The 26,180-nt window shown below is 43.0% G+C and overlaps 1 protein-coding gene across 1 annotated transcript in view; it reads right to left on the bottom strand.

The window, feature by feature from the left end:
* Positions 1–26,180, bottom strand: part of PLPPR1 (phospholipid phosphatase related 1) — a 209,643-nt gene that overhangs the window by 25,556 nt on the left and 157,907 nt on the right. The window contains exons 5-7 of the mRNA XM_075825645.1: positions 16,249–16,499; positions 14,457–14,633; positions 1,644–1,775 (exon numbers count right to left, since the gene is read on the bottom strand). Coding sequence (XP_075681760.1) covers positions 1,644–1,775; positions 14,457–14,633; positions 16,249–16,499 — 560 coding nt within the window. The remainder of the gene's footprint in view (positions 1–1,643; positions 1,776–14,456; positions 14,634–16,248; positions 16,500–26,180) is intronic.

Here is a 26,180-nt window from a genome sequence, read left to right as displayed (position 1 = left end):
AATACTTTGGTATACTTAGCATAGCAAAGCAATATTGCCTCTCAGTGTAAAACTATTATGCCTCATGCACCCGACAGTGTGCGCCGGCCGGAACCCATCAGTGATCCGTGGAAACATAGGACATGTCCTATCTTTCCACAGATCAGAGAATTGGGTCAGTTTTCACGGACCCAATTCACCCGTTAAAGGGAATGGATCCGTGAAAACCATCGGGTGCCATACGGATGCCGTGAAAAAAGGCCCGAGTGGCACTCGGTCGTGTGCAACTGCACTTTGGCCATACTCCTGACATGGTCTAACGGGCAGTTGCTAAAGGCAGACCTGGGGGCTTTTGTTAGGCCCCCGGCTGCCATGGAAAGCCATTGGTGATACCAAATTTATATTGTTTTTTGGGGGGGGGGTTTTCTACTTTTGTACAATAAATGTTTTTCTTTTACAAAATAATTTGATTTTGTGCTGCTGCATTCAAAGACCCATAACATTTTTATTTTTCCGTTGATAGCTTACTTTTTGCGGGACGACTTTATGATCACTTTTTATTCCTATTTTTTCACGGCGTTTACCCTATGGTATTAATAATGTTTATTTTATAGTTTGGGTAGTTACGAATAAGGTGATACCAATAATGTATAGTTGTTTTTTTGTTTTGTTTTTGCAACAATGAAGAACTTTGTGGGAGAAAAGTGTTTTTTTTTGTTTGTTTTTTACTTGAAAGTCTTTTTTTACTTTTAGAGAAGGAGTCCCCAGCAGAGAGCTAGAAGTGGCTCTGCCCCGGGACTCCGTCTCTGGGGAAGCCCCTGACATCACTGTCCGTATATGGAGAGTGATGTCAGAAGCAGAGCAGTGTCCCAGGCAGAGTTCTAGTAGTGCACTGCCTGGCACTTTGGCTCTCGTATTGCCCCTGACAACACTATCCATATATGGACAGTGATGTCAAGGGCTTCCCCAAAGGCGGAGTACCTGAGCAGAGCCTTTACTAGCGCACTGCCCGGGACTTCACCTCTGCTTCGGACTTCACTGTCCGTATATGGACAGTGATGTCAGGAGCAGAGCAGGAGTCCCGGGCAGAGTGTTTGCAGCGCTCTGCCCGGGACTATGGCTCTGGGGTTGCCCCTGACAACACATTCCATATATGGACAGTGACGTCAGGGGCTTCTACTGAAGAGAAATGCCAAGCCATAGGGTAGGCAATGCTCTGGCTAGGGATTCCACTCCTACCTACAGTGAGGGGGGCTGTGTGGCACTACCAGGGAGGGGTTGTGTGGCACTACCAGGAAGAGGGGCTGTGTGGCACTACCTGGGAGGGGGGGCAGTGTGGCACTACCTGGGAGGGGGGGCAGTGTGGCACTACCTGGGAGGGGGGCTGTGTGACACTATCTACAGAGAGCACTAATTTTATGGGGATACAAACTGGGAGCCTAACTTCTATATGGGGGCATAAACTGGCCTAAAGTCTATATTGGGACACAAAGTGAAGTTTTCTGCCATTTTACTGCCGCCGTGAGTTCACCCGCAAAGGGGCCTACTAAGTCTGTGTCGCCCCAAGGGCCTTCATAAACCTGGGGCTGGCCCTGGACATAATAGTACGTCACAGGGCAGGAAGGGGTTTATTAATAAAACAAAACATATCAATTTAATAATACCTGTGCACTTAAGGTCTCCAGAGGGCTCTCAACTCTAGGAAAAGCCATAAGTGGCATTCCTCGTGTATCTTCAAGCTTCGGCTTAGATGGCGCACCACCTGTTCCTTTAAAATTGTGTACAACACACAGACCCTGAAACAACAAAATGCACTTGTTATGACAGGAATAAGCATAAGTGCCCCCTTCAATTGTACTGCACTCATTCTTTGGAGGTATGGTAGCTATTGATAAAAACGCTTAGACAGAACTGAGTCTCCCCTTCTTGCTGTACTCCCAACATTACAGTTTGGAGATATCGTACTCTGAAAATGTGCTTCACTGGCGGATCCATATTTCGTCTTCTATATCTTTTCATACACAGTTCTGTAATAGGAAATTTGCCTATTGGCAAAGCCATGGCGGATTACGTTTTCTGAGTTTGTCTTATCTCTACCCAACTTTAGAGAGCAGTTGATAAACTTTTCATTGAATAGTGCTCAGTCACATTTCTTGTCTTGTAGCACTGCATGTACAATGCCTATTCCCTGTTTCCTAGTGATGCATGTTGTATTAGGGAATACAGTAACCAGTCCCTAATGCCCAACTGTATAATGATGTGTAATTCCATTCCCATAGGTGCACAACAAAGTCTGCATAAACAATAACATTTTAACCCTTTCAGGACCGAGCTCATTTTGGCCTTCAGGACCAGACCCATTTTTTCAAATCTGACATATTTCAATTTATGTGGTAATAACTCCGGAATGCTTTTACCTATCAAAGCGATTCTGAGATTGTTTTCTCGTGAGACATTGGACTTTATGATAGTGGAAAAACTTGGTCGATAAATTCAATATTTATCAGTGAAAAATACCAAAATGTTGTGAAAAATTGCAAAAATTAGCATTTTTCTAAATGTAAATGTATCTGCTTGTAAGACAGGCAGTCATACCACACAAAATTGTTGCTAATTAACATCCCCCATATGTCTACTTTAGATTGGCATAGTTTTTTGAACATCCTTTTATTTTTCTATGACGTCACAAGGCTTAGAACTTTAGCAGCAATTTCTCACATTTTCAAGAAAATTTCAAAATACTATTTCTACAGGGGCCAGTTCAGTTGAGAAAGCGGCTTTTAGGGCCTTATATATTAGAAACCGCCAAAAAGTCACCCCATGTTAAAATCTTCACCCCTCAAAGTATTCAAAACAGCATTTAGAAAGTTTCTTAACCCTTTAAACGTTTCACAGGAATAAATCAACGTAGAGGTGAAATGGTCAAATTTCATTTTTTTTTTTGCAGAAATTCATTTTTAATCTATTTTTTCTGTAACACAGAAGTTTTTACCAGAGAAATGCAACTCATTATTTATTGCCCAGATTTTGCAGTTTTTAGAAATATCCCACATGTGCTCCTAGTGCGGTAATGGACTGAAGCACCGGCCTCCGAAGCAAAGGAGCACCTAGTGGATTTTGGGCCTCCTTTTTATTAGAAAATATTTTAGGCTCCATGTCAGGTTTGCAGGGCTCTTTCGGTGCCAAAACAGTGGTAACCCCCCCCAAAAGTGACCCCATTTGGGAAACTACACCCCTTGAGGAAATTATCTAGGGGTATAGTGAGCATTTTGATCCCGCAGGTTTTTTGCAGAAATTATTGGAAGTAGACTGTGAAAATTAAAATCTACATTCTTTCAAAGAAAATGTAGGTTTAGCTAATTTTTTCTAATTTCCACAAGGACTAAAGGAGAAAAAGCACCGCAACATTTGTAAAGCAATTTCTCCCGAGTAAAACAATACCCCACATGTGGTAATAAATGGCTGTTTGGACACACGGCAGGGCTTAAAAGGAAAAGAGCGCCATTTGGCTTTTGGAGTTCAAATTTAGCAGGAATGGTTTGCGGAGGCCATGTCACATTTACAAAGCCCCTGAGGGGACAAAACAGTGAAAACACCAAAAAGGTTACTCCATTGAGAAAACTACACCCCTTGAGGAATCCATCTAGGGGTGTAGTGAGCATTTTGACCCCACAGGTGTTTCATAGATTTTATTAGAATTGGGCAGTGAAAATAAAAAAAATCCTTTTTCTTCAATAAGACGTAGCTTTAGCTCCAAATTTTTAATTTTCTCAACAAATAAAGGAAAAAAAGGACCACAACATTTGTAAAGCAACTTATCTGGAGTACGGCAATACCCCACATGTGGTCATAAACTGCTGTTTGAGCACACGTCAGGGCTCAGAAGGGAAGGAGCGCCATTTGCTTTTGGTGTACAGATTTTGCTGCATTTGATTTCTGGTCGCTATGTCGCATTTGCAAAGTCCCTGTGGAACCAAAACAGTGGATCCCCCCCAGAAGTGACCCCATTTTGGAAACAACACCCTCAAGGTATTCACCTAGGTGTGTAGTGAGCATGTTAACCCCACAGGCGTTTTGCAGAAATTCGTGTGCAAACGATGTGGGAGAGTGAAAATTGGATTTTTTCCATAGATATGCCAATATGTGGTGCCCGGCTTGTGCCACCATAACAAGACAGCTCTCAATTATTATGCTGTGTTTCGCGGTTTTAGAAACACCCTATGTGTGGCCCTAATCTTTTGCCTGGACATTCGACAGGGCTCAGGAGTGAAAGAGTACCATGTAAAATTGAGGCCTAATTTGGTGACATATAAAGTATTGGTTAACAATTGCAGAGGCTTTGATGTGAAATAAAAGAAACCCCAGAGAAGTGACCCCATTTTGGAAACTGCACCCCTCAAGGCATTTATTAAGGGGTGTAGTGAGCATTTTCACCCCACGTGTCTTTTCCATAAATGATTGCGCTGCGGAAGGTACAAATTAAAATTTTTCCCTAGATATGCCAATTCATTGTCAAATATGTCGTGCCCAGCTTATGCCACTGGGGACACACACCTCAAAAATTGTTAAAAGGGTTCTCCCGAGTATGGCGATGCTATATATGTGGACGTAAACAGCTGTTTGGGCATGCTGTAGGGCTCAGACGGGTGGGAGTGCCATTTGGCTTTTGGAGCGTGGAATTTGCTCGGTAATAGTTTTGTTTGGAGTATCACTGTTGTTTCCGTTTATAATGTGGGGCATATGTGAGCTCGGCAGAGTACATCAGGGGCATAGTCAGGTGGTATAATAATAAGGTAAAAAAATAAAAAAAATAATCCATAGATGTGTATTTCGCTGTGATCGATCCTTTCTGCACAGACCGGTGTTGCACTGATAAATGTCCTTACTTATCCCCCTTTTGGTCCACACTCCGCACCTTTGCAGTTTGGGGAATTTTGCTGGGAAAGTGTTGTCCTGGTATAATACGGGCACCGTCGCTTCCAGCAGATATGTTTGGGCCCTCCCCTTCCTGGTTCCCTAATTTTAGTGCCTTGATACATCGCCTTTTGAAACAGAAGAAATGTTCCCCTCGGGCCGGCACAACTGGATATTTTTCTTTCCTGACTTATTGGAGCCTTAACTTATTTTATTTTTTCATAGACGTAGTGGTATGAGGGCTCTTTTTTTGCGGGACGAGCTGTAAAAGAGTGCGGTCGAAAGTAAAAGTACGCCCACTTGGGCATTAAGAAAGCTCATTAGCATAAACCAAAATCGCTCCTAACGTTGTGAAAAAAGATCGTTTTTTAAAATAAAAAGCATTACTGTCACCTACATTACAGCGCCCATCTCCTTATGTAGGAGATAGGGCACTTATAATGTGGTGACAGAGTCTCTTTAAGCAACAAGTGAATAGTCAGTTCTTGAGGATGATGTGATGGAAGTGGGAAAAATAGGCAAGTGTAAGGAGAAAGTACAAACGGTGAACCAGCGACTATGCCCAAGGCTCATTGATGCGCGTGGTGAATAAAGGCTAGTCTGGTCCGATCCCACAGAAGAGCTACTGCAGCACAAATTGCTGAAAAAAATTAATGCTGGCTATGATAGAAAAGTGTCAGAAGACACAGTGCATTGCAACTTGCTGTATAGCTGCAGAACCGTCAGAGTGCCCAGGATAACCCCTGTCCGAAAGTGCCTAAAATGGGCACATGAGCATTAGAACTGGACCATGGATCTATGAAAGAAGGTGGCCTAGTCTGATGAATCATGTTTTCTTCCATCATATGGATGACCGGATGCGTTTGCGTCGTATACCTGGGGAAGAGATGGCATCAGGATGCACTATGGGAAGAAGGCAAGCCAGTGGAGGTAATGTGATGCTCTGGGCAATGCTCTGCTGGGAAACCCAGGGTCCTGGCATTCATGTGGATGTTACTTTGACACGTACCACCTAACTAAAGCAGACCTAGTACAACCCTTTCATGGCAATAGTATTACCTAATGGCAGTAGCCTCTTCCATTAGGATAATGCACATTGCCAACACTGCAAAAAAAGTAGTTCAGGAATGGTTTGAGGAACATGACAAAGAGTTGAACTAGACAAAGTTGTCGACTTGGCCTCCAAATTCCCTACATCTCAATCCGATTGAGCATCTGTGGGATGTGCTGGATAAACAAGTCCGATCCATGGAGGCTTTGCTTCATTACTTGCAATATTTAAAGCATCTGTTGCTTATGTCTTGTGCCAGACACCACAGGACAACTTCAGAGGTCTTGTGAACTCAGGGGCGTAGCTAAAGGCTCATGGGCCCCGATGCAAAAGTTCTTATTGGGCCCCCCCCGCAAACTCCTCATGGCCGACGGTCCGCAGCTTTCAGCTGCATCGCTGGGTCTCCTAAGTGATCCAACAATGCAGCACTAGCAGCCGGGGGCGTCACTAAGGCTGGGTTCACACACCCTATTTACGGACGTAATTCGGGCGTTTTAGCATTGAATTACGTCCGAAAATGCGGCTCAAAAGCGTTGGCAAACATCTGCCCATTCATTTGAATGGGTCTTACGATGTTCTGTGCCGACGGTCATTTTTTTTACGCCCGCGTCAAAGAAGTGCCTGTCATTTCTTCAGACGTAAATGGAGCTGTTTTCCATGGACTCCATGGAAAAACAGCTCCAATTACGTCCGTAATGGACGCAGCGAAAGACACCTGCACATGCCATTACGGCTGAAATTACGGTGTTGTTTTCTCCTGAAAACAGCACCGTAATTTCAGCCGTAACGTACGCTGCCGTGTGAACATACCCTCAGGGCTTACAATGTCAGGGGAAATAGCCCCAATACATATGTGTCCGCCCCAAAAAAAATGTGTGTATAGGAGACAGCATAGCATATCTATAGCACTACGACCCTATAAACTATGGATAGGATTAGATACATTGGCTCAGCAGACAGTATCACACATGATAGGATTAGATACAGTGGCTGAGCAGACAGTATCACACATGATAGGATTAGATACAGTGGCTGAGCAGACAGTATCACACATGATAGGATTAGATACAGTGGCTGAGCAGACAGTATCACACATGATAGGATTAGATACAATGACTCAGCAGACAGTATCACACATGATAGGATTAGATACAGTGGCTCAGCAGACAGTATCACACATGATAGGATTAGATACAGCGGCTCAACAGACAGTATCACACGATTGGATTAGATATAGGGCCCAGCAGACAGTATCACACATGATAGGATTAGATACAGTGGCTCAGCAGAGAGTATCACACATGATAGGATTAGATACAGTGGCTCAGCAGACAGTATCACACATGATGGGATTAGATATAGTGCCCACCAGACAGTATCACACATGATAGGATTAGATACAGTGGCTGAGCAGACAGTATCACACATGATAGGATTAGATACAGTGGCTCAGCAGACAGTATCACACATGATAGGATTAGATATAGGGCTCAGCAGACAGTATCACACATGATAGGATTAGATATAGTGCTCAGCAGACAGTATCACACATGATTGGATTAGATACAGTGGCTCAGCAAACAGTATCACACATGATCGGATTAGATACAGTGGCTCAGAAGGCAGTATCACACATGATAGGATTAGATACAGTGGCTCAGAAGGCAGTATCACACATGATAGGATTAGATATAGGGCTCAGCACACAGTATCACACATGATATGATTAGATACAGGGCCCAGCAGACAGTATCACACATGATAGGATTAGATATAGGGCCCAGCCTGCTGACATTGCGGCTCCAGCGCTGAACCCAGGAAAGGTAAGAATAATAATTTTGCTTCTTTATGTGTTGCTGATTATTTTTGTGCGTTTGTGTTTTTTTACAGGTTCGGTTGTTGGACTTCGGATTCGAGGACTTCAATGATGGCGTTTTTTTTATTCTCAATAAAATGGTTAATGAGGGTTGTGTTTTTTTCTTTCAATAAAATATTTTTTCTATGTGCTTGTATCTTTTTAAACTTTATTATCACCGCCTTGGTAATGGCCGCTGGCTGATTGACAACCTCCATTACTAAGGCGGGGCTTAATGTTAGCAGGTGCAGAGGCCAACATTAACCCCCATTATTACCCTGGTACCCACCATCACCAGGGGTACTCGGAAGAGCCGGGTACGGACCAGTACCCGACCATCTGTAGTGACGGGCAGGCACCGGGGCGGCCGCAGGCTGGTAGTATCAGGCTGGGGAAGGCCAAAAACAGTGGCCCTTCCCACCCTGGTAATGCTGCCTGCTGCTGCTGTGTTGTATCTGGCTGGTTATAAAAATTGGGGGGGACCCCACATCGTTCTTTCCAATTATTATTTATTATTTTTTTTTAAAATGATGTGGGCCCCCCCCTATTTTTCATAACCAGCCAGATACAATAAAGCAGCAGCAGCCTAGCATTACCAGGGTAGGAAGGGCCACTGTATCTGGCCTTTCCCCTCCTGATAATACCAGCCTGCGGCCACCCCAGTGACCGACCATCACTACAGATGGTCAGGTACTGGATCGTACCCGGCTCTTCACAGCACCCCTGGTGGCGGTGGGTACCGGGGTAATAAAGGGGGTTAGTGTTAGCCTCTGCACCGGCTAACACTAAGCCCCGCCTTAGCAATGGATGCTGTCAATCGGCCGGCGGCCATTACTAAGGCGGTAGTAATATAGTTGAAAAAAAAACACAAAGACATAGAAAAAATATTTTATTGAAATAAAAAAAAAAAACAAACAACCCTCGTTAACCATTTTATTGATAATAAAAAAAAAGCGGTCATCGAAGTAGTCCTGGAATCCGCCGTAGTCCAATGACCGAACCTGTAAGAAAACACACAAGAAAAACGATTAGTAACACATGTGTTAGGCTTAGATACAGGGCCCATGTGTGATACTGTCTGTGGGACCCTGTATCTAAGCCTACCACAACGTAGGCTTAGATACAGGGTCCAGCAGACAGTAATCTTATACAGTATAAGATTACTGTGTGCTGGTTCCCTGTATCTAAACCTACAGTGTGGTAGGCTTATATACAGGGCCCAGCAGACAGGATCACGCATGAGCCATGTATCTAAGCCTACCATGTGATTGGCTTAGATACAGGGCCCAGCAGACAGGATCACACAATCTGTGATCCTGTGTCATGGGCCCTCTAAGCCTGCTACATCGTAGGCTTAGGGGTTGAGCAGTCGCTAAACATTGATGGCCTATCCTCAGCTGATGACCCGGGACCCGCAAATCAGCTGTTTTGAAGGGGCCGCAGCACTCGTACGAGAGCTGCTTCCCCTTCATTTCACTACTCACTCACACTGTGCATCGCCGACACCGATTCACAGTGTGACCGGAATGAAGTGACCGGAATGAAGGGGAGCAGCTCTCGTACGAGTGCTGCGGCCCCTTCAAAACAGCTGATTGGCGGGTCCCAGGAGTCGGACCCCGCCAGTCAGGGCTAATCTTGCCTTCCTCTTCAGCCGCGGCGGTAGTTCTGTCCTCTCGATGCTGTGCGCGGCGCATAACGCTGTGACGTCATGCGCTGCGCACAGCGCTTGACGTCAGGACCTCCGCTGCGATCCGGAACCAGGAAGGTAAGTACTGTCTGTTACTATAGTAACAGGGGCCCGCGGCCCGAGTTACTATAGTAACTTTTTATTGATGTGGTTCGGGGGACCGTGGGCCCCCTGGCTTCGGGGCCCGGTCGCAATTGCGACCGCTGCGACCGCTGCGACCCCTATAGCTACGCCAGTGTGTGAACTCTATACCTCACCAGGTCAGAGCAGTTTTGGTGGCATGAGGGGGATCTACACACATGGCCGCCATCAGGGCAGTACCAGGGGTACTGCTGTAAGGGGTCCGGCCAAACCTAACTGAAAGGGGGCACGGCGCCTGCAATGGGGCCCGTTCTTTTCACCAAAGTAAAGTTGTGAGCTGCGGGCCCCCCTCCACCCTGAGTTTGTCTGCGCCTCTCATCATGGGGGCCCAGCCGTCAAACACTGCCCGTTTACGCGCATCCGAGATCGCGCGCGCACTCCCGCAATAGCGCTCGCAGGCACCCGCGAACACCTGCGCACACACGACTGCACCAGGCTGTGTGCAGAGTACATACCCCCTCCATTATACTCACCTGGGCCTACTCCTCCCCCTCCTTCTCCTCCTTCACAACTTAAGGGTATGTTCACACGCTGAGAGGCAGTTACGTGTGAAAAGACAGACTGTTAACAGCTGCCTCGTTTCACACGTAAAAGCTCCTCCTCGTAATTTACGAGGCGTCTGAGACGCTCGTAAACCTTGAGCCGTGCTTCATTGATTTCAATGAAGAACGGCTCAAATTACGTGGCAAAGAAGTGCCCTGCACTTCTTTGCCGAGGCAGTAAATTTACGCGTCGTCGTTTGACAGCTGTCAAACGACGACGCGTAAATTACAGGTCGTCTGCACAGTACGTCGGCAAACCCATTCAAATGAATGGGCAGATGTTTGCCGACGTATTGCAGCCCTATTTTCAGACGTAAAACGAGGCATAATACGCCTCGTATACGTCTGAAATTTGGCCGTGTGAACATACCCTAAGAGCGCAGCTGTGTATGAATTTTGAGGCAGATTTTGACCTGCCCACACTTTTTTGCCGCAATTTTGCTGTGTTTTTTGCCCACGGCGATTGAGGACCACAGACAAAAAACGCAGCGAAAAATGCTTTTTCTGCCTCCCATTGATTTAGATGAGAGGTCAGAGGCGGAACCGCGGCAAGAAAGGACATGCTGCTTTTTATTTTTTCCACGACTGGCTCCCATTGATTTCAGATTAAATCAATGGGAGGCGGCTTTGGACATATTTTGGCCCTGATTCCGACGCAGTGTCCGAGTCAAAATCAAGGCCAAAAAACTCAGTGAACTGAGCCTTATTGTTAGGCTAGGAACACACTAGGCATGAATACTGCAGATTTTATGCAACACATTTTATTGCGGAAAATCCGCAGCGTATTACAGTAGCAGCAGAGTGGATGAGATTTGAACAAATCTCATGCACACACAGCAAAAAAAATTGACCTGCAGTGTGGTTCTGTAAGCCGCAGCATGTCAATTTATGCTGTAGAATCGCTGCTCCTTTGTTGCGGAAATGCTGCGGTTCTGCCGCAAAAATCACAAATGAGAAAAAAAAAGTCCTCTATTCTTAGCGCGGCCCGGCCTCCTGTCATGACGTTTCATCCCATGTGACTGCTGCAGCGGTGACATGGTCTACAGCGTCATCCCAGGAGGCCGAGCTACGTTCAGAAGAGAGACGCGTCGCCTAGACTACGGCCAGGGGAAGTCCTCACGAAAACTGCACCACTATTTGGTGCGGTTTTGCTGGCGGAATTCCCTGCGGCTACTAATTTTACTCAGCATATCCGCCTAGTGTGTTCCCCTATGATGTGCTCCTGAAGCTGCTGTCTGTCTCTAAATAGGCAGTTGGTCCAGTAGAATTTGCATGGTTTTTTTTTGTGAACCTGCTTCAAAAAATACTAAACTTTTGTGTTAGGCCTTGTTCACATCTGCGTTGGAGGCTCCGTTGCAGATCTGACAGAGAATACCGGATACAATAGTGCAGCCTTACATTTTGGGCATTTTGCGTAAAATAAATTGCACTCCCATGCAGGCGGAGCTTATACGGGGCGGCGGTCAAGCATGTACTCTGCTGTTTCCGTCATTCCCATACACTTTGAATGATATGGAAGCATTCACGCTTGACCGCCGCTCAATTCAATGTCTGGGGGTTTGGGACCCTTGTTCATATAAACACAAAAAAAAAACAAAACTGTAAAACTGTTGTTAACCTACCTGCTGGCCTGACTTTCTTGCTTCCCGCTCCGTTCCCTCGTTCTGGTCCCAGTTGTCCGGGATCCAAGATGGCTGCTACTGCCTCAGACTTGCATGTGGAGAGCGTTGCCTGCCAGTCTGAGACATGCCCCCACCTCCTTCACTGCTCTCAGAAGGACAAGCACCGATGATGTCAGCGCTGTGTCCATCTCTTCTGACACTTCTCCTGCTGGGTTCTTGACAGGGGTTCCGGCTGCAGCAACATCTTCACTGACAGCATGTCAGTGGAGGACGGAGGAAGACAGTGCCGGAGTTGGCATGAATCATCTTCTGTATTTAAGTATATCATTGTATGCTTGTCTTATATATTTTATTGTCTGCGTTTTGTTTTTTTACAGGTTTCGTTATCTTGCACTACGTCAGATAGTCGTAGGATCGAGGCAGTAGTCAGTTTATTTCAATAAAGTGTTTTTTATAACATTTTTCCACTGTATAACAGAACTAGTAATCGAGGTGTCTGACTGACACCTCTCCATTAAAATCGCTAGAGGTGTGCTATGTCCACTTTTGGCTGACACCAACCCCTCCAATCTATTACCCCAGTACCCAACGCACCAGGTGTACTGGGAAGAGCGGCCCATCTAAAGTGATGGGTGGCCCCTGGGATGACCACAGGCTGGTGTTTTTAAGATGGGAAGGAACCAATAGCCATGGACCTTCCCATCCTGAGAATTTCAGACTGCGGTTGTTGTTTTTTCTTGGCTGGATAGAGAAATAGGAGGACTCCACATGTTTTTTGTTTAATCATTTACTTATTTTTTTTTAAGAAAGGCATTACACTATCCTATATATACAAAAAAAAATATATATATATATATATATATATATATATATTTCAAAAAACAGGCATCACTCAAAAAGTCATTTCATTGGTAAAAATTCGATCCCACGACAATCCAACATAGGCCAAGACACGGAAACCTTTAAAAAAAAACACAGACAGTAAAACATAAATCGTATATCGTATATCGTTATAAGCATACAATGATATACTTACATACAGAAGCTGATTCATGACAACCATGGCGCTGTCTTCCTCCGTCCCCCACTGTGAGGATGTTGCTGCAGCCGGAACCCCTGTCAAGGACCCAGCAGGAGAAGTGTCAGAAGAGATGGACACAGCACTGACATCATCGGTGCTTGTCCTTCCGAAGGAGGTGGTGGTATGTCTCAGACTGGCAGGCAATGCTTTCTATATGCAAGTCTGAGACAGTAGCAGCCATCTTGGATTCTGGAAAACGGTGACCGGAATGAGGAAGTAGAGCCAAAAGCAAGTGAGGCCAGCAGGTAAGTTAACAATAATTTTGAAGTTTTTAATTTGTAGCCTCGTCCACCTTAAGCATGTACCCCAGAACCGACATAAAAATGTAAAAAAAATGTACTCCTCACTATTCGCTCCTCTTGCCTTCATGACCTGGTACACAAGGCCCACTGCCACATCTGGCCGGGCAGCATTAGTAAATTATATAAGACGCAACATACACCGTCCTAACGCTTTGTTAAATACGAGGATCCAGTTTAAAGTGGGGCTCGCCCATTCCAGGTCGACCCACACCCCCTGTGAACGCAATTGTTATGCCACTGTTTTAACAACCCTTTTCACCTTTGCTCTTATGCATCGGGCAGTATGATATAGTGACAGGTGCACTGATTAAACTAAACTATGTGTTACTCTAAAGTTCTGCGTCATTTTAGAGAAGTCATAGCTTTAGCACTGGCTTGTGACCATTGTTAGGGCAGCATGAGTGTGCTAAAAGGTTCCTTTTAAAGGGGTTTTCCAGTCCCTAAAAATTTATGGCCTATCCTCAGGATAGGCCATCAATAGCTTATGGGTCGGTCCGAGAGCTGCTTCCTCTTAATTTCTACTTGCTCACTGTGAACCGTCGATACCGGTGTGGTAGCTATTCACAGTATTGCAGCCTTCTCACAATGAAGTGAATGTGAGAAGGCTGCAATACTCTGAATTGCACTACATCTGTGTCGACGATTCTCAGAGAGCAAGTAGAAATGAAGGGGAAGCAGCGCTCGTACAAGCGCTGCACTCGCTTCAATACAGCTGATCGGCGGGGGTCCCAGTAGTTGGACCCCGACCCATCAGCTATTGATGGCATATCCTGAGGATAGGGTATCAATTTTTAGGGGCTGGGAAACCCCTTTAAGTATTATATTCATTAAATCTGCAGAAAAAGGAATAAAGTCTATATATTTTTAAGTTAGAGTAGAGTATGGCCCTGCCAAAAGAGTCTACCTTGTCATGGTGGCAGGCTTCAAAATCTTTCAGCCAAATAAAAAGTTATTAGTTATGTATCACACAAAGAGCATGATATAGTGCTGGACGTAGTATCGTTAACGGGCGGTGCCACGGTAGGGGGGTCCAGACAATTTAGCTGTATGGGGCCCTGAAAATCCTGATGGCGGCCCTGCCTACACAATATTACGCAGGTGTTTTTGTTTTTTTAATGTTATGATTATGCTGTGTATAGGATTTATTTGCTTATCATGGAATTCTCATTATTAGTCATCTCTGCTCAGTCCTGGTCTTGTGAGTCTTCATTAAGTAGTAAAAAAATTACAAATAATCATGTAGATATCTACCATGAAGACTACAAATTCTGATGCCACTTACCAGAAACAAAGCCACAGCAGTCCCCAGAATGAAACCACCAATAACATCTACACAGTGGTTTCTATATTCAGATACACGATTCAGTCCAGTAAGAAATGCAGAACAAAGAGTCCCAAGGCAGAGAACAGGTTTAGCTAGTCTGCTGCTTTTTGTTTTAATTGTGCTCGTGATATACATCTGAAAGAGAAGAGAGAATCCCTTGTCAGTTCAAAGGCATTATGGTTCTTTCAACTGTGCCATCAAAAGGACATAAAAGGTCTGCGTGGCACATCTGGAATTATAAAATGTCTACCGGAAATGCATTATTCAGAATGTAATACAGAACATACTAAAAAGGCCACAACTTGATAAAAATGTATGGTATGAAGTGATTTGTTGTAAATGACCACAAAAATAAATAAAGAGTTGGGGTCACAGTGTTACCATATAGTGACATTTCCGGCTTGCGCTTGCTGTCAATCTAATGAGACTATGCCCTGACTATAAAACTGCCCATATTAGAATTTGACATGTTTGGACAACTATCCAATGTGTATGGTTGGGGCTCCTCACTCTACCCTGGCGGCAGATCTCAGAGAAAGAAAGACTGGGCATGTTGGATTTTTAACATGCCCAATCCTTTGTTCCCTTGGAAGATAAACCTCTGCCAAAAAGTGCCATCTCCTCCTTGAAACAGACACACTTGGTCAAGCTGAATATTAATGTTTATGGTTGGGAGAGTTGGGAGAGATATCTGCCGCATGAACGGGCATTTGGCTGACAGCAATCTTTTGTGTATGGCTGGGTTGAGTAAGCTGACTGTGAAATATATCCAAATAGTAGATAAAAAGTATTTATTAGTACAAATTGTAGTTACTGTATTGCTGTCAATTTAAATTACTGAATTATTTTGTTGCTTTTTAAAATCCCCAAAATATGGTAATTTACAAAAATAATCATTGTAACATATCACAGTAAACCTCTAAGGTATAACTTGTACAGCTTTGAAGCCATGTACTGTATTATTCTAATACTACGATTAAACACTAGGGGGAAACAGTGCTTCAAAGCTGTAATTCAGATTTCCCTAAAATCTAAGGCTGGATTCACATCTGCATCCTTTTTTCCATTCTCCTGTTCTGTCATATGTGCAGAAGAATGAAAAAAGATAGTGCTGGACCCTTTGCACGAGGAACACTAACGTTGCCAGACAAAACCCATTGACTTTATAAGGGGTCTGTCCGGTTTCCGTCAGGGTGTCCGTTGTTTTACCGGAAGAAATAGCGCAGCATCCTGTGCTATTCCTTCTGTTGTTTTTGACTGGATCTGCGGCAAAGGCTCTTAACTAAGCAAATGTGAACTTAGCCCAAGTCATTTTGAAGTTACTGTTTGTTGTTACTGTTATAAGTTGGAGATGAAATTTCAAAAAAAGTGATATAAGATTGAAGTGCTGAGGTAAACAATACTAATATGACTGGAGGAAAACTCTCAATTTCCCTATGAGGTTTTGTTTCTGTCTGAATAATTTATTCTGTAGTCTAAGCTATACCTTAGTACACAGTTTTAAATATGCATACCTCATCCCTGGATATATGTGAATATGCAATGCTGTATCTATAGTGGCGGCCCCAGAATAAATTTTTGGGGGCCAATTTGCACAAAAGATATCTTACAAAATGTGAGCACATATTGTGCCCATTGCAATACCTGCTATTACACAAAGCCTTCTGATCCCTAAAGCGTAGGCGGTTTCAACATCATTGGCTGCAAATCTGTGCAATAGTTACAGAGTTGAGCATAAAGTTTTACTTACTGTTGCATATAATGCAGAGTAAATACTTAAAGCAGCGTGTTTGGATGGAAATGACCTCCTGGCCCTCTCAATCATTTCAGGATCACCGGTGCAGATATTTCCATTACTGATAAACTGTTGGTGGACAAGACAGTCTGTTCCAGTGTAGTTTGGTTTACAGGCAGTCAGGAAATAGGGAGTGAGGTTGCCTGTCACTACTTGGCCTGCATTTACAAAAATGTCTGTTGCAAACAGGCCAAATGCAAAAACACCTGCAAAACAAGAAAATAATTGAATTAGAACAATTCCACTATATCACTAGATATATAAAATTGCATTTTTGTAGTTGTATAACATTTTATTGAGTTGAAATCAGTTAACATGTTAAACATATAGACCAATCATTATTAAACATCTTTTATGTTAAAATAGGAGAATAAAGGCAAACAGCTTGACCAAGGGTTAACCAAAGGGTTTTCCGAGGGGAAATGGCCCTGACTGCCGAGCTGAACAGACATATCAGCTGTATCTCAAAAAGTAAAAATAATTTTTAAGAAAAAGTATTCAGAAAGTTGCTTCCAACACACTAATACACATTTTTTGTATTTTAAAAAAGAAAATTAAAACAATTTTAAACAACTGAGATAGAGACATCATCCTGAGACTCACCAGAGACAAAGGATCTATTTCTTATACCAATGCTTATACAGTGAAGGAAATAAGTATTTGATCCCTTGCTGATTTTGTAAGTTTGCCCACTGTCAAAGACATGAACAGTCTAGAATTTTTAGGCTAGGTTAATTTTACCAGTGAGAGATAGATTATAGAAAGAAAAAAAAAGAAAATCACATAGTCAAAATTATATATATTTATTTGCATTGTGCACAGAGAAATAAGTATTTGATCCCCTACCAACCATTAAGAGTTCAGCCTCCTCCAGACCAGTTACACGCTCCAAATCAACTTGGTGCCTGCATTAAAGACAGCTGTCTTAAATGGTCACCTGTATAAAAGACTTCTGTCCACAGACTCAATTAATCAGTCTGACTCTAACCTCTACAACATGGGCAAGACCAAAGAGCTTTCTAAGGATGTCAGGGACAAGATCATAGACCTGCACAAGGCTGGAATGGGCTACAAAACCATAAGTAAGATGCTGGGTGAGAAGGAGACAACTGTTGGTGCAATAGTAAGAAAATGGAAGACATACAAAATGACTGTCAATCGACATTGATCTGGGGCTCCATGCAAAATCTCACCTCGTGGGGTATCCTTGATACTGAGGAAGGTGAGAGCTCAGCCGAAAACTACACGGGGGGAAATTGTTAATGATCTCAAGGCAGCTGGGACCACAGTCACCAAGAAAACCATTGGTAACACATTACGCCGTTATGGATTAAAATCCTGCAGTGCCCACAAGGTCCCCCTGCTCAAGAAGGCACATGTACAGGCCCGTCTGAAGTTTGCAAATGAACATCTGGATGATTCTGAGAGTGATTGCGAGAAGGTGCTGTGGTCAGATGAGACTAAAATTGCGCTCTTTGGCATTAACTCAACTCGCCGTGTTTGGAGGAAGAGAAATGCTGCCTATGACCCAAAGAACACTGTCCCCACTGTCAAGCATGGAGGTGGAAACATTATGTTTTGGGGGTGTTTCTCTGCTAAGGGCACAGGACTACTTCACCGCATCAATGGGAGAATGGATGGAGCCATGTACCGTCAAATCCTGAGTGACAACCTCCTTCCCTCCACCAGGACATTAAAAATGGCTCGTGGCTGGGTCTTCCAGCATGACAATGACCCGAAACTTACAGCCAAGGCAACAAAGGAGTGACTCAAAAAGAAGCATATTAAGGTCATGGAGTGGCCTAGCCAGTCTCCAGACCTTAATCCCATCGAAAACTTATGGAGGGAGCTGAAGATCCGAGTTGCCAAGCGACAGCCTCGAAATCTTAATGATTTACAGATGATCTGCAAAGAGGAGTGGGCCAAAATTCCATCTAACATGTGTGCAAACCTCATCATCAACTACAAAGAACGTCTGACTGCTGTGCTTGCCAACAAGGGTTTTGCCACCAAGTATTAAGTCTTGTTTGCCAAAGGGATCAAATACTTATTTCTCTGTGCAAAATGCAAATAAATATATATAATTTTGACAATGTGATTTTCTATATTTTTTTTTATATAATCTATCTCTCACTGGTAAAATTAACCTAGCCTAAAAATTCTAGACTGTTCATGTCTTTGACAGTGGGCAAACTTACAAAATCAGCAAGGGATCAAATACTTATTTCCTTCACTGTATATCCGCCTATCCTGACTTTTTGATTGAAATCCAGAAATAAAAGAGCTCTATTTGCTACAACCAAGTAAAGACATGAACTTTAAATATGCAGTGCTGATCCCGGCCAGGCTGAAGGTTGTGGCTGATAATAAATCGATGTTCTGGATTGGCTGGATGCCCGACTTTGTGGACAGGCCCAAACTGCTGGCCCTCATGAGTTTAAATTAGGCTGCCCTTCGCACTTTCACCAATACACAACTCTCTCCTGCTGCTCATGCCTCGCCTGGTAACCCTACTTGCCAGCAAATAAGCAAGGGAAGGAGGTTTCGAACTTGATATACTTGGCTGCTTCCTTTCCTTTACAACTGGGAAGTGCCTTGTCCACTCTTGTTTGTTACTGTTGTAACTTGTTTATAACATGCCTGTTACTGTTTGTTGGGACAGTTTGGGAATCCAAGACTCCATAAATGTGCCAGAGTAGGGTGGGGGTTGTAGTTTTTTTCTGTTTTGTTGGCTAAAAATAGTTTCTTCCTTCAGGCTATTGCTTTGCGGTACAGTTTTAATGAATCCTTTATATTAACGGTACTGTATATTTGTTATATATAAACTTCAGCTGCACGTCCATACCCTTTTGTTCCCAACTATGTCTACTGACCTATATTCTTTTATGACCTGGAATGTATGAACTCTTATTAATCGCATAGAACAGTGACTTGTATTAAGATACTTGTGCAACCAAGCCTGTGACATCACTTGCCTCCAGGAGATGCACATGACCCCTGACAAACTTCCCCTTCTAAGGGCATGCCCAGACGTGGCAGAGTTCTTCCGCCACTGTCCGCATCAATGCCGCACAGAATCTGTTGCGGCTTTGCCTAAAATGGGCATTAAATTGATGCGGACTAGCCGTTGCGTGTTGAGGGGAAGAGGGTTTCCCTTCTCTCTATCAGTGCAGGATAGAGAGAAGGGACAGCACTTTCCCTAGTAAAAGTAAAAAGAAATTCATACTTACCCGGCCGTTGTCTTGGTGACGCGTCCCTCTTTCGCCATCCAGCCCGACCTCCCTGGATGACGCGGCAGTCCATGTGACCGCTGCAGCCTGTGATTGGCTGCAGCCGTCACTTGGACTGAAACGTCATCCTGGGAGGCCGGACTGGTGGAAGAAGCAGGGAGTTCTCGGTAAGTATGAACTTCCTTTTTTTTTTACAGGTTGCTCTATATTGTGATTGGAAGTCACCGTCCAGGGTGCTGAAACAGTTACTGCCGATCATCTAAGTCTTTCAGCACCCTGGACAGTGACTATTTACTGACGTCGCCTAGCAACGCTCCCGTAATTACGGGTGCACACACGTTGTCACCCGTAATTACGGGAGTCCCATTGACTTCCTCAGTCTGGCTGTAGACCTAGAAATACATAGGTCCAGCCAGAATGAAGAAATGTCATGGTAGTAAAACCAATACACTCCGCAGCACACATAACATCTACGGACTTCATTGCGGAATTTTGACTCTCCATTGAAGTCAATGGAGAAATTCCGCAATGAGTCCGCAACAAGTCCGCTACACGTCCGCAACAACCATTGTATGCTGCGGACACCAAATTCCGCACCGCAGCCTATGCTCCACAGCGGAATTGTCCGCAACGTGTAAACGAACACAACTAAAAAGCTGTGGAAGGCAATGGAGAAACGTGTACGCTGCGGATTTCCGCTGCGGACTGTCTGCAGCGGAATTCCAGAGCAATTCCGCCACGTGTGGTCATGCCCTTAAAGCGGTTTTCTCATCTCAGACATACAGTTGTAGCCGTCTTTATCTTGACTTTTAACATATTAAATACACAGTGGCAAGAAACTTTAACTTCACTTTTTCAATGACTTTTCAATTGCTTTTGATGTGTGATATCATGCCGCAGAAAGTTATCAGAGTCAAGATAAAGTTGGCTACATCTGTATATGGCATATCCTGTGGCAGTTTGATATGCATGGCAGGACTCAGAAGAGAAGCAGCCCCATTTAACTTTAAGAGCGCAGATTTTGCTGGAATGTTTTTGTGGTGCCATGTCGCATTTGCAAAGCCTCCCAGGTACTAGAACAGTGGAAACCTCAGAGAAGTGACTCTTTACTAAACTACAAGAGCAGCATGCAGCTCTAGGGAAAAAGCTATTCAAAGAACATCAGGGTACATAATAATAATAAGAGGATGCAGATAAATTAAAAAAAAAAAATTCTAAGTATTTATGGTATTTTAAACAATCTTTTATGCACAGGCCAGGTTGTGTAGGGCAGGTTTAACAATGGTAATTTGTGTATTTTCTTATCCCCCTTTTGAAACACACACTGCACCTTTTTTTTAGTTCCTTTCCTTCTTACCAGTGGAGGGAATTTTGTTTAGAAAGTGTTGCCCTGGTAGAATTTGTTTGGCCTTGCTTCCAGAAGTACTGCCCCCCTTCCTGGCCACCAAATATAAGGCCTTTATAACTATCTCTTGAAAATCCAGCTAGGTACCCCTCTGGCCTGCACATTGATGAAGCACGTAAGCATTATACAATGCCATCTGTATGATGTGCACGGCCAGCTTTTTGTAACACAACCTCGATTTCTGCATGGTGCTATTCGGGTTCAGCACTTTATTTGAAAGATCAACCCCTCCCATAAACCTATTATAGTACAAGATGCAGTCTGTCTTTGGGTTTTTCGTACTGGTACCTTGAAGTGGTAGAGTACTTCTGGAAGCAAGGCACCTGAATAGGATGGCATTGGTGTAAAAAGAATCCAGGTAGAGTTTTTAACCCTGGCCAACAGTGGATGCACTAAATCCCATACTATTTTTCCTGTAACTTTTAGGAAGGGGAACATTCTGAGGGGTCAATTTTGGTGTTCTTCCCTTTGTAAATCCTAAACATGTGGGGGTGCCCTGATGAACTCTTGCGCAGTTTTTACTGCTTTACGCTATACCTTGCCCTCTAATTTGGCAGGTACTGACGGAATTGAAGCCTCCCTTTAATATGTACCAGGGACTTATCAATAGAAATGCACTTCTGCAGGGACTAAAACAGGACAAACATGACACTGAAATAGTCTACGAGGGGCCTAATTTTAAACAAGCAATCAAAACTGAGGTCATCTTGGGATGGGTCCTGCATTTTATGATTGTAATGTAGGAATCTTGGAAGCACTTCAAAGCATGTCCTAAACATTACCATGAATTACATTGCGGTGTGGTACAGTATATCCGTTCTCCAATAAGACCTAATCTCGGCTTCTTTAATAAACCCATATTTAATACAAGGCATCAAAATGTGACCATCTTTACTGCATCTACTGGAGTCCACCTGTGGGGTTCAGCATAAATTCAACAGGGGTTTTGGGATATAAATTGTTGGGCATCCAAATTTGTCTGGGCTACCATTACATCAATAACTTCATCTAAAAAAAAAATTACTTAAAAAAGTCCACCTCTCTGAGCCCTGCTGTGTCAAAATGTATCCCTTAGTTCCCAGTGAAGTCAAGGACCTAGTGTACAACATTTGCGTGGGTTACCATAATGGTATCAAAGACCGCTTTAGTGGCAGTCCTGGGACAGCTTCTCAAGGGTTCTTCTGAGTCACTAACAACTAAAGAGCATGACAAGAGGAAAGGAGTATCATCCTTGCAAGCTGATTCAGTGTCACATGCTAGAAAGGATAACTGGCGTACTAATTAAAAAATTATAGGTGTACGAATAGTAAAAACAATTTTTAGGCTTACAAATAGTACTTAAAAATTATATGTATACAAATAGTACTAAACAATTATAGGCTTACAAATAGTACTAAAACATTATAGGCTTACAAATATTTCAAATATTTCATAAATAATTTTATGACACCTTATATTAAAAAAGTGTCCTAGAGGAATTCCCAACCATCGGGGGAGGGCCGATGCAACGTCACAGGCCCCCCCCCCTGTTTCTACCAGCTCTGATGCCGCAGTCGCTTTTCACCATGGCATCCAGGGGGCTAAACGAGCGGGATCCTGCTTGTTAAACTGAAATGTCGGCTGTTACACGCAGCCGACGCGCTCGTACTGTGGAGCGGGCTCCTTACCCCCCAACCGACTTCCTTCATATATATATATATATATATATATATATATATTCTCTGCAGATGTCGGGAAGGGGTTAAATTGGGATGCTAAACTGTTGGCTAAAGTATTTACCAATAGATTGGCAAAAGTGATTGTTGATTTAGTCCATCCTGACCAAAATTGATTTTTTCCTAATAAATCTATAAATATCAACATTGGGAGATTGTCCTATAACATTTAGAACTGTGTGGGAATGGCGGGCCACTTCACTCTGTCTTTGGATGCCATAATAGCTTTCAACAATGTTGAGTGGCCCTATTTTTAGGCCGTTCTTGCAAAGCTCAGAAAGTTCAGTTTTGGTAATAATTTTGTCCGTTGGATTAAACTGTTATATGCTAACCCAAAGGTTTGGCTAGTTATTGAAGGTTCAATGTTGGAGCCCTTTTTTCCTTCTATGGGTATAGGGTTGTTCTCTCTTTCTCCTTTTATTCGCTTTGGTTATTGAACCTCTAGCTGGGTGTATTCAGTTAGTAGGCAGTCTAGAGTTTTTTTTCATGGAGGAAGAGGACAAAAGGACAAAATCTCTCTTTAAGCAGAGGATTTGCTGATGTACCTTTTCAATACTTCTTAGGACCTTCCCTTTGTTTTACAGCTACTGCATAGATTTGGATATTTTTATGACCTCAAGATAAATTGGACAAAGTCTAAACTTTTGCCAATAGGCAGTAGAATCAGGTTCTCCTTTCCGATATTTGGGACTTTCCATTTCATTAAGGATAGAGGCTTTTACTGACCTAAATGTCAGACCTCTACTTAAAAATATCAAGGCGAGGGTTAAGAGCTAGCGTAGCCTTACATTATCTAAGGCAGACAGAATCTGTTTATTTAAGAACTTTGTATTAGCGACCGTAACATCTAAAGCGCTTGGCCTTCGTCACCCCACAATGCGTTTGGTGGCGTGCTGATGGGATAACATGGTAACAGTCGTCCTAACAAATATGCCCAAGTCTGCCATAGCCATGTGACCTAATAGATTTTCTGTCAGTGATACACTGACAGGAAAAAATGCTTTAGTATACTATGTATTCTAAAGAATTATGCAAGAAATCAAACAATTGCAGCTTCAAATCTCCTTGTGGGACAAAAAATTGTTAGGCAATGTTTAATAAGGTTTAGTAAAAAAAAAAAGTCCTACCCCAAAAAAAAAAAAGAAACACTTTTTTCCATCAAAAAGTTTTAAAGTAGTAAATAATAAAAAAAAGACATATAGGGCACCGCCGCAATCATAACAACCCGTAGAATAACGTTAACGTAATATTTATACTGCATGGCGTAAAAAAAACAAAAACATAACTTGCCTTTTTTTCCCTAAGTATACATAGATATTCTAGTTAGACAGGATGTCTCACAGGACAAATACGTGTAAAGGTGGGAGACACCACTCAACCACCCATATGAATAATTAGAGATAAGGACTCTAACAATATATAATAAACAAGAGAAAAAAAGAGTCCGTACATATCAACATATGAAAAAGTTAAACATCTTTATTGATAACATAAAATACATTAAATGACAAAAATAGAGAATCTAAAATAAATCCTTGTAAGGATCACAAATGTATACATTGAGTATATATATATATATTTTTAATACACTGAAGGTATACACAATTACTGTAACTCAATGTAGCTCCAACATAGGGTGCATCAAAACAGGAGTAATTTTCAAATGTAAGCTATGTAAGGAAGGACAGTGTGCCTAACTCAAAAAGGCCTATAGTAACTGAAAAGTAATTGGTGCCTTGAAAGAAATGGCATAAAGCCAAATTTAAGTCCGATATATGCACTTACCCATGTATGGGAGATTTGAATGTGACCCAGCGGTATAGGAGAGCGCCCCGACGTGCGTTTCGCCTGTGGCTTTCTCAATGTTGGAGCTACATTGAGTTACAGTAATTGTGTATACCTTCAGTGTATTAAAAATATATATATATACTCAATGTATACATTTGTGATCCTTACAAGGATTTATTTTAGATTCTCTATTTTTGTCATTTAATGTATTTTATGTTATCAATAAAGATGTTTAACTTTTTCATATGTTGATATGTACGGACTCTTTTTTTCTCTTGTTTATTATAGATATTCTAGTGTATTATATTAGCAATCCAACAATCGATTGTTAAAAAAATAAAGTATAAAAAAACTGTTAAATAAAATTTGTAATAATGTACAAAAAGATTCAAAATATTGAAAGTTCACAAAAAAATCTAATTTTTCCCCTAATGTAATGTAAAACAATAAAAAGTAAAAGTTATTATTATCACGGCGTCCATGAAAGTCTTAACTCTATTAAAATATTACATCATTTAACCTGATGGAAGAATGCCGTAGGAAAACAAATTTGCAACAGAATTGCTATTTTACCCTTTCACCTATGACAGCACCCCTGGAGAGACATCCCATTCCCTGGACAGGAAGCCTGAGGATATAAAAAAAGGACACACCTCTTCACAAACCCAGTCAGGTTTCCTGTCCTCCGGATGGGATTGTCCTGTTAGGAAAAAAGCACTTCTCCCTGGGTTGCAGACCCCCTAGCAGTTTCTTTTCCTTTCCAGTTTCCTTTGCTCTGGAAGTTGTAAGTCCCCTCTGGAGGGAGCAACCTTAAGTCTGGGGACGGTTACTCCCTCCTCTCCCGGTCTATCGCTTCCCTCTCTGGAGGTGGTTTTAGGTCCCACGAGGCGAGACCTTGCTCTGGCGGGAAAGCGGTTCTCCCGGGGTCATACTCGGTGCCCAGCATTGGCGGCTTCCGGCGCACTCAGTGCAAAACTTCCGGTCCAGGAAGTGGTGGTTCCAGCGACCCCAATGGGGAGGAGGGGCTCCAGGTATCCGGAGCAGAGGGCCTCCCCAGCCAATCCAAGGCCTGAATGATATGGAGCCTCAGTCTCCAGCATCTTCTCCCATAATGGAAACGCCAGGAGAAGCTGCAGGACGTGCTGATTGCTCAGATGCCACAAGACCCTCCAGTCCGGGACTTGAAGAGAAGGCAGAACTTATATAGGGTAAGACAAAAAAAACCTCTCTCTTTGCTAATACTGTTCTCTTCTCTTGTACATATGTTTAGGCCAGGGAAGGTCCTAGAAAGAAACTGGATAAAACCCGTAACAAAAAATGTGCAGTTAGTAATAAAAAAAAACTCACAGCCTCTTATAATAAAAGACTTTGCCAGAATTGCTTAGATAAAATGATCACTGAAGAATCTACAAATCTGGCTTCAAGCATTATAGAGATCGTGAGGGAATCTCTAGAGTCCCTAAAGAAAAAGCAGGATCTACCGTCCACCTCTTCCAGTCATGTCGATTTATGCGATTCCTCTGCTGAAGAGGACTTTCAGCTAGAGGAAGAAGAAGTAGAGCTGAGCTCTTCACATAATACCTCGGATTACCTCAGCTCCTAAAAACCGTAAGAGCAACTATGAATATTGATGACCCCAAAGAACCTCATTCTGTCCAGGACATAATGTTTGAAGGCTTAGGGCCTAGAAAACAAAGAACTTTTCCCATTCATTAAAAATGTATTAAGTCTCATCAAAAGGGAATGGAA

Source organism: Rhinoderma darwinii, chromosome 1 (assembly GCF_050947455.1).
Source record: "Rhinoderma darwinii isolate aRhiDar2 chromosome 1, aRhiDar2.hap1, whole genome shotgun sequence".
NCBI lineage: Eukaryota > Metazoa > Chordata > Amphibia > Anura > Rhinodermatidae > Rhinoderma > Rhinoderma darwinii.
This window is presented reverse-complemented; position numbering and strand designations above follow the sequence as displayed.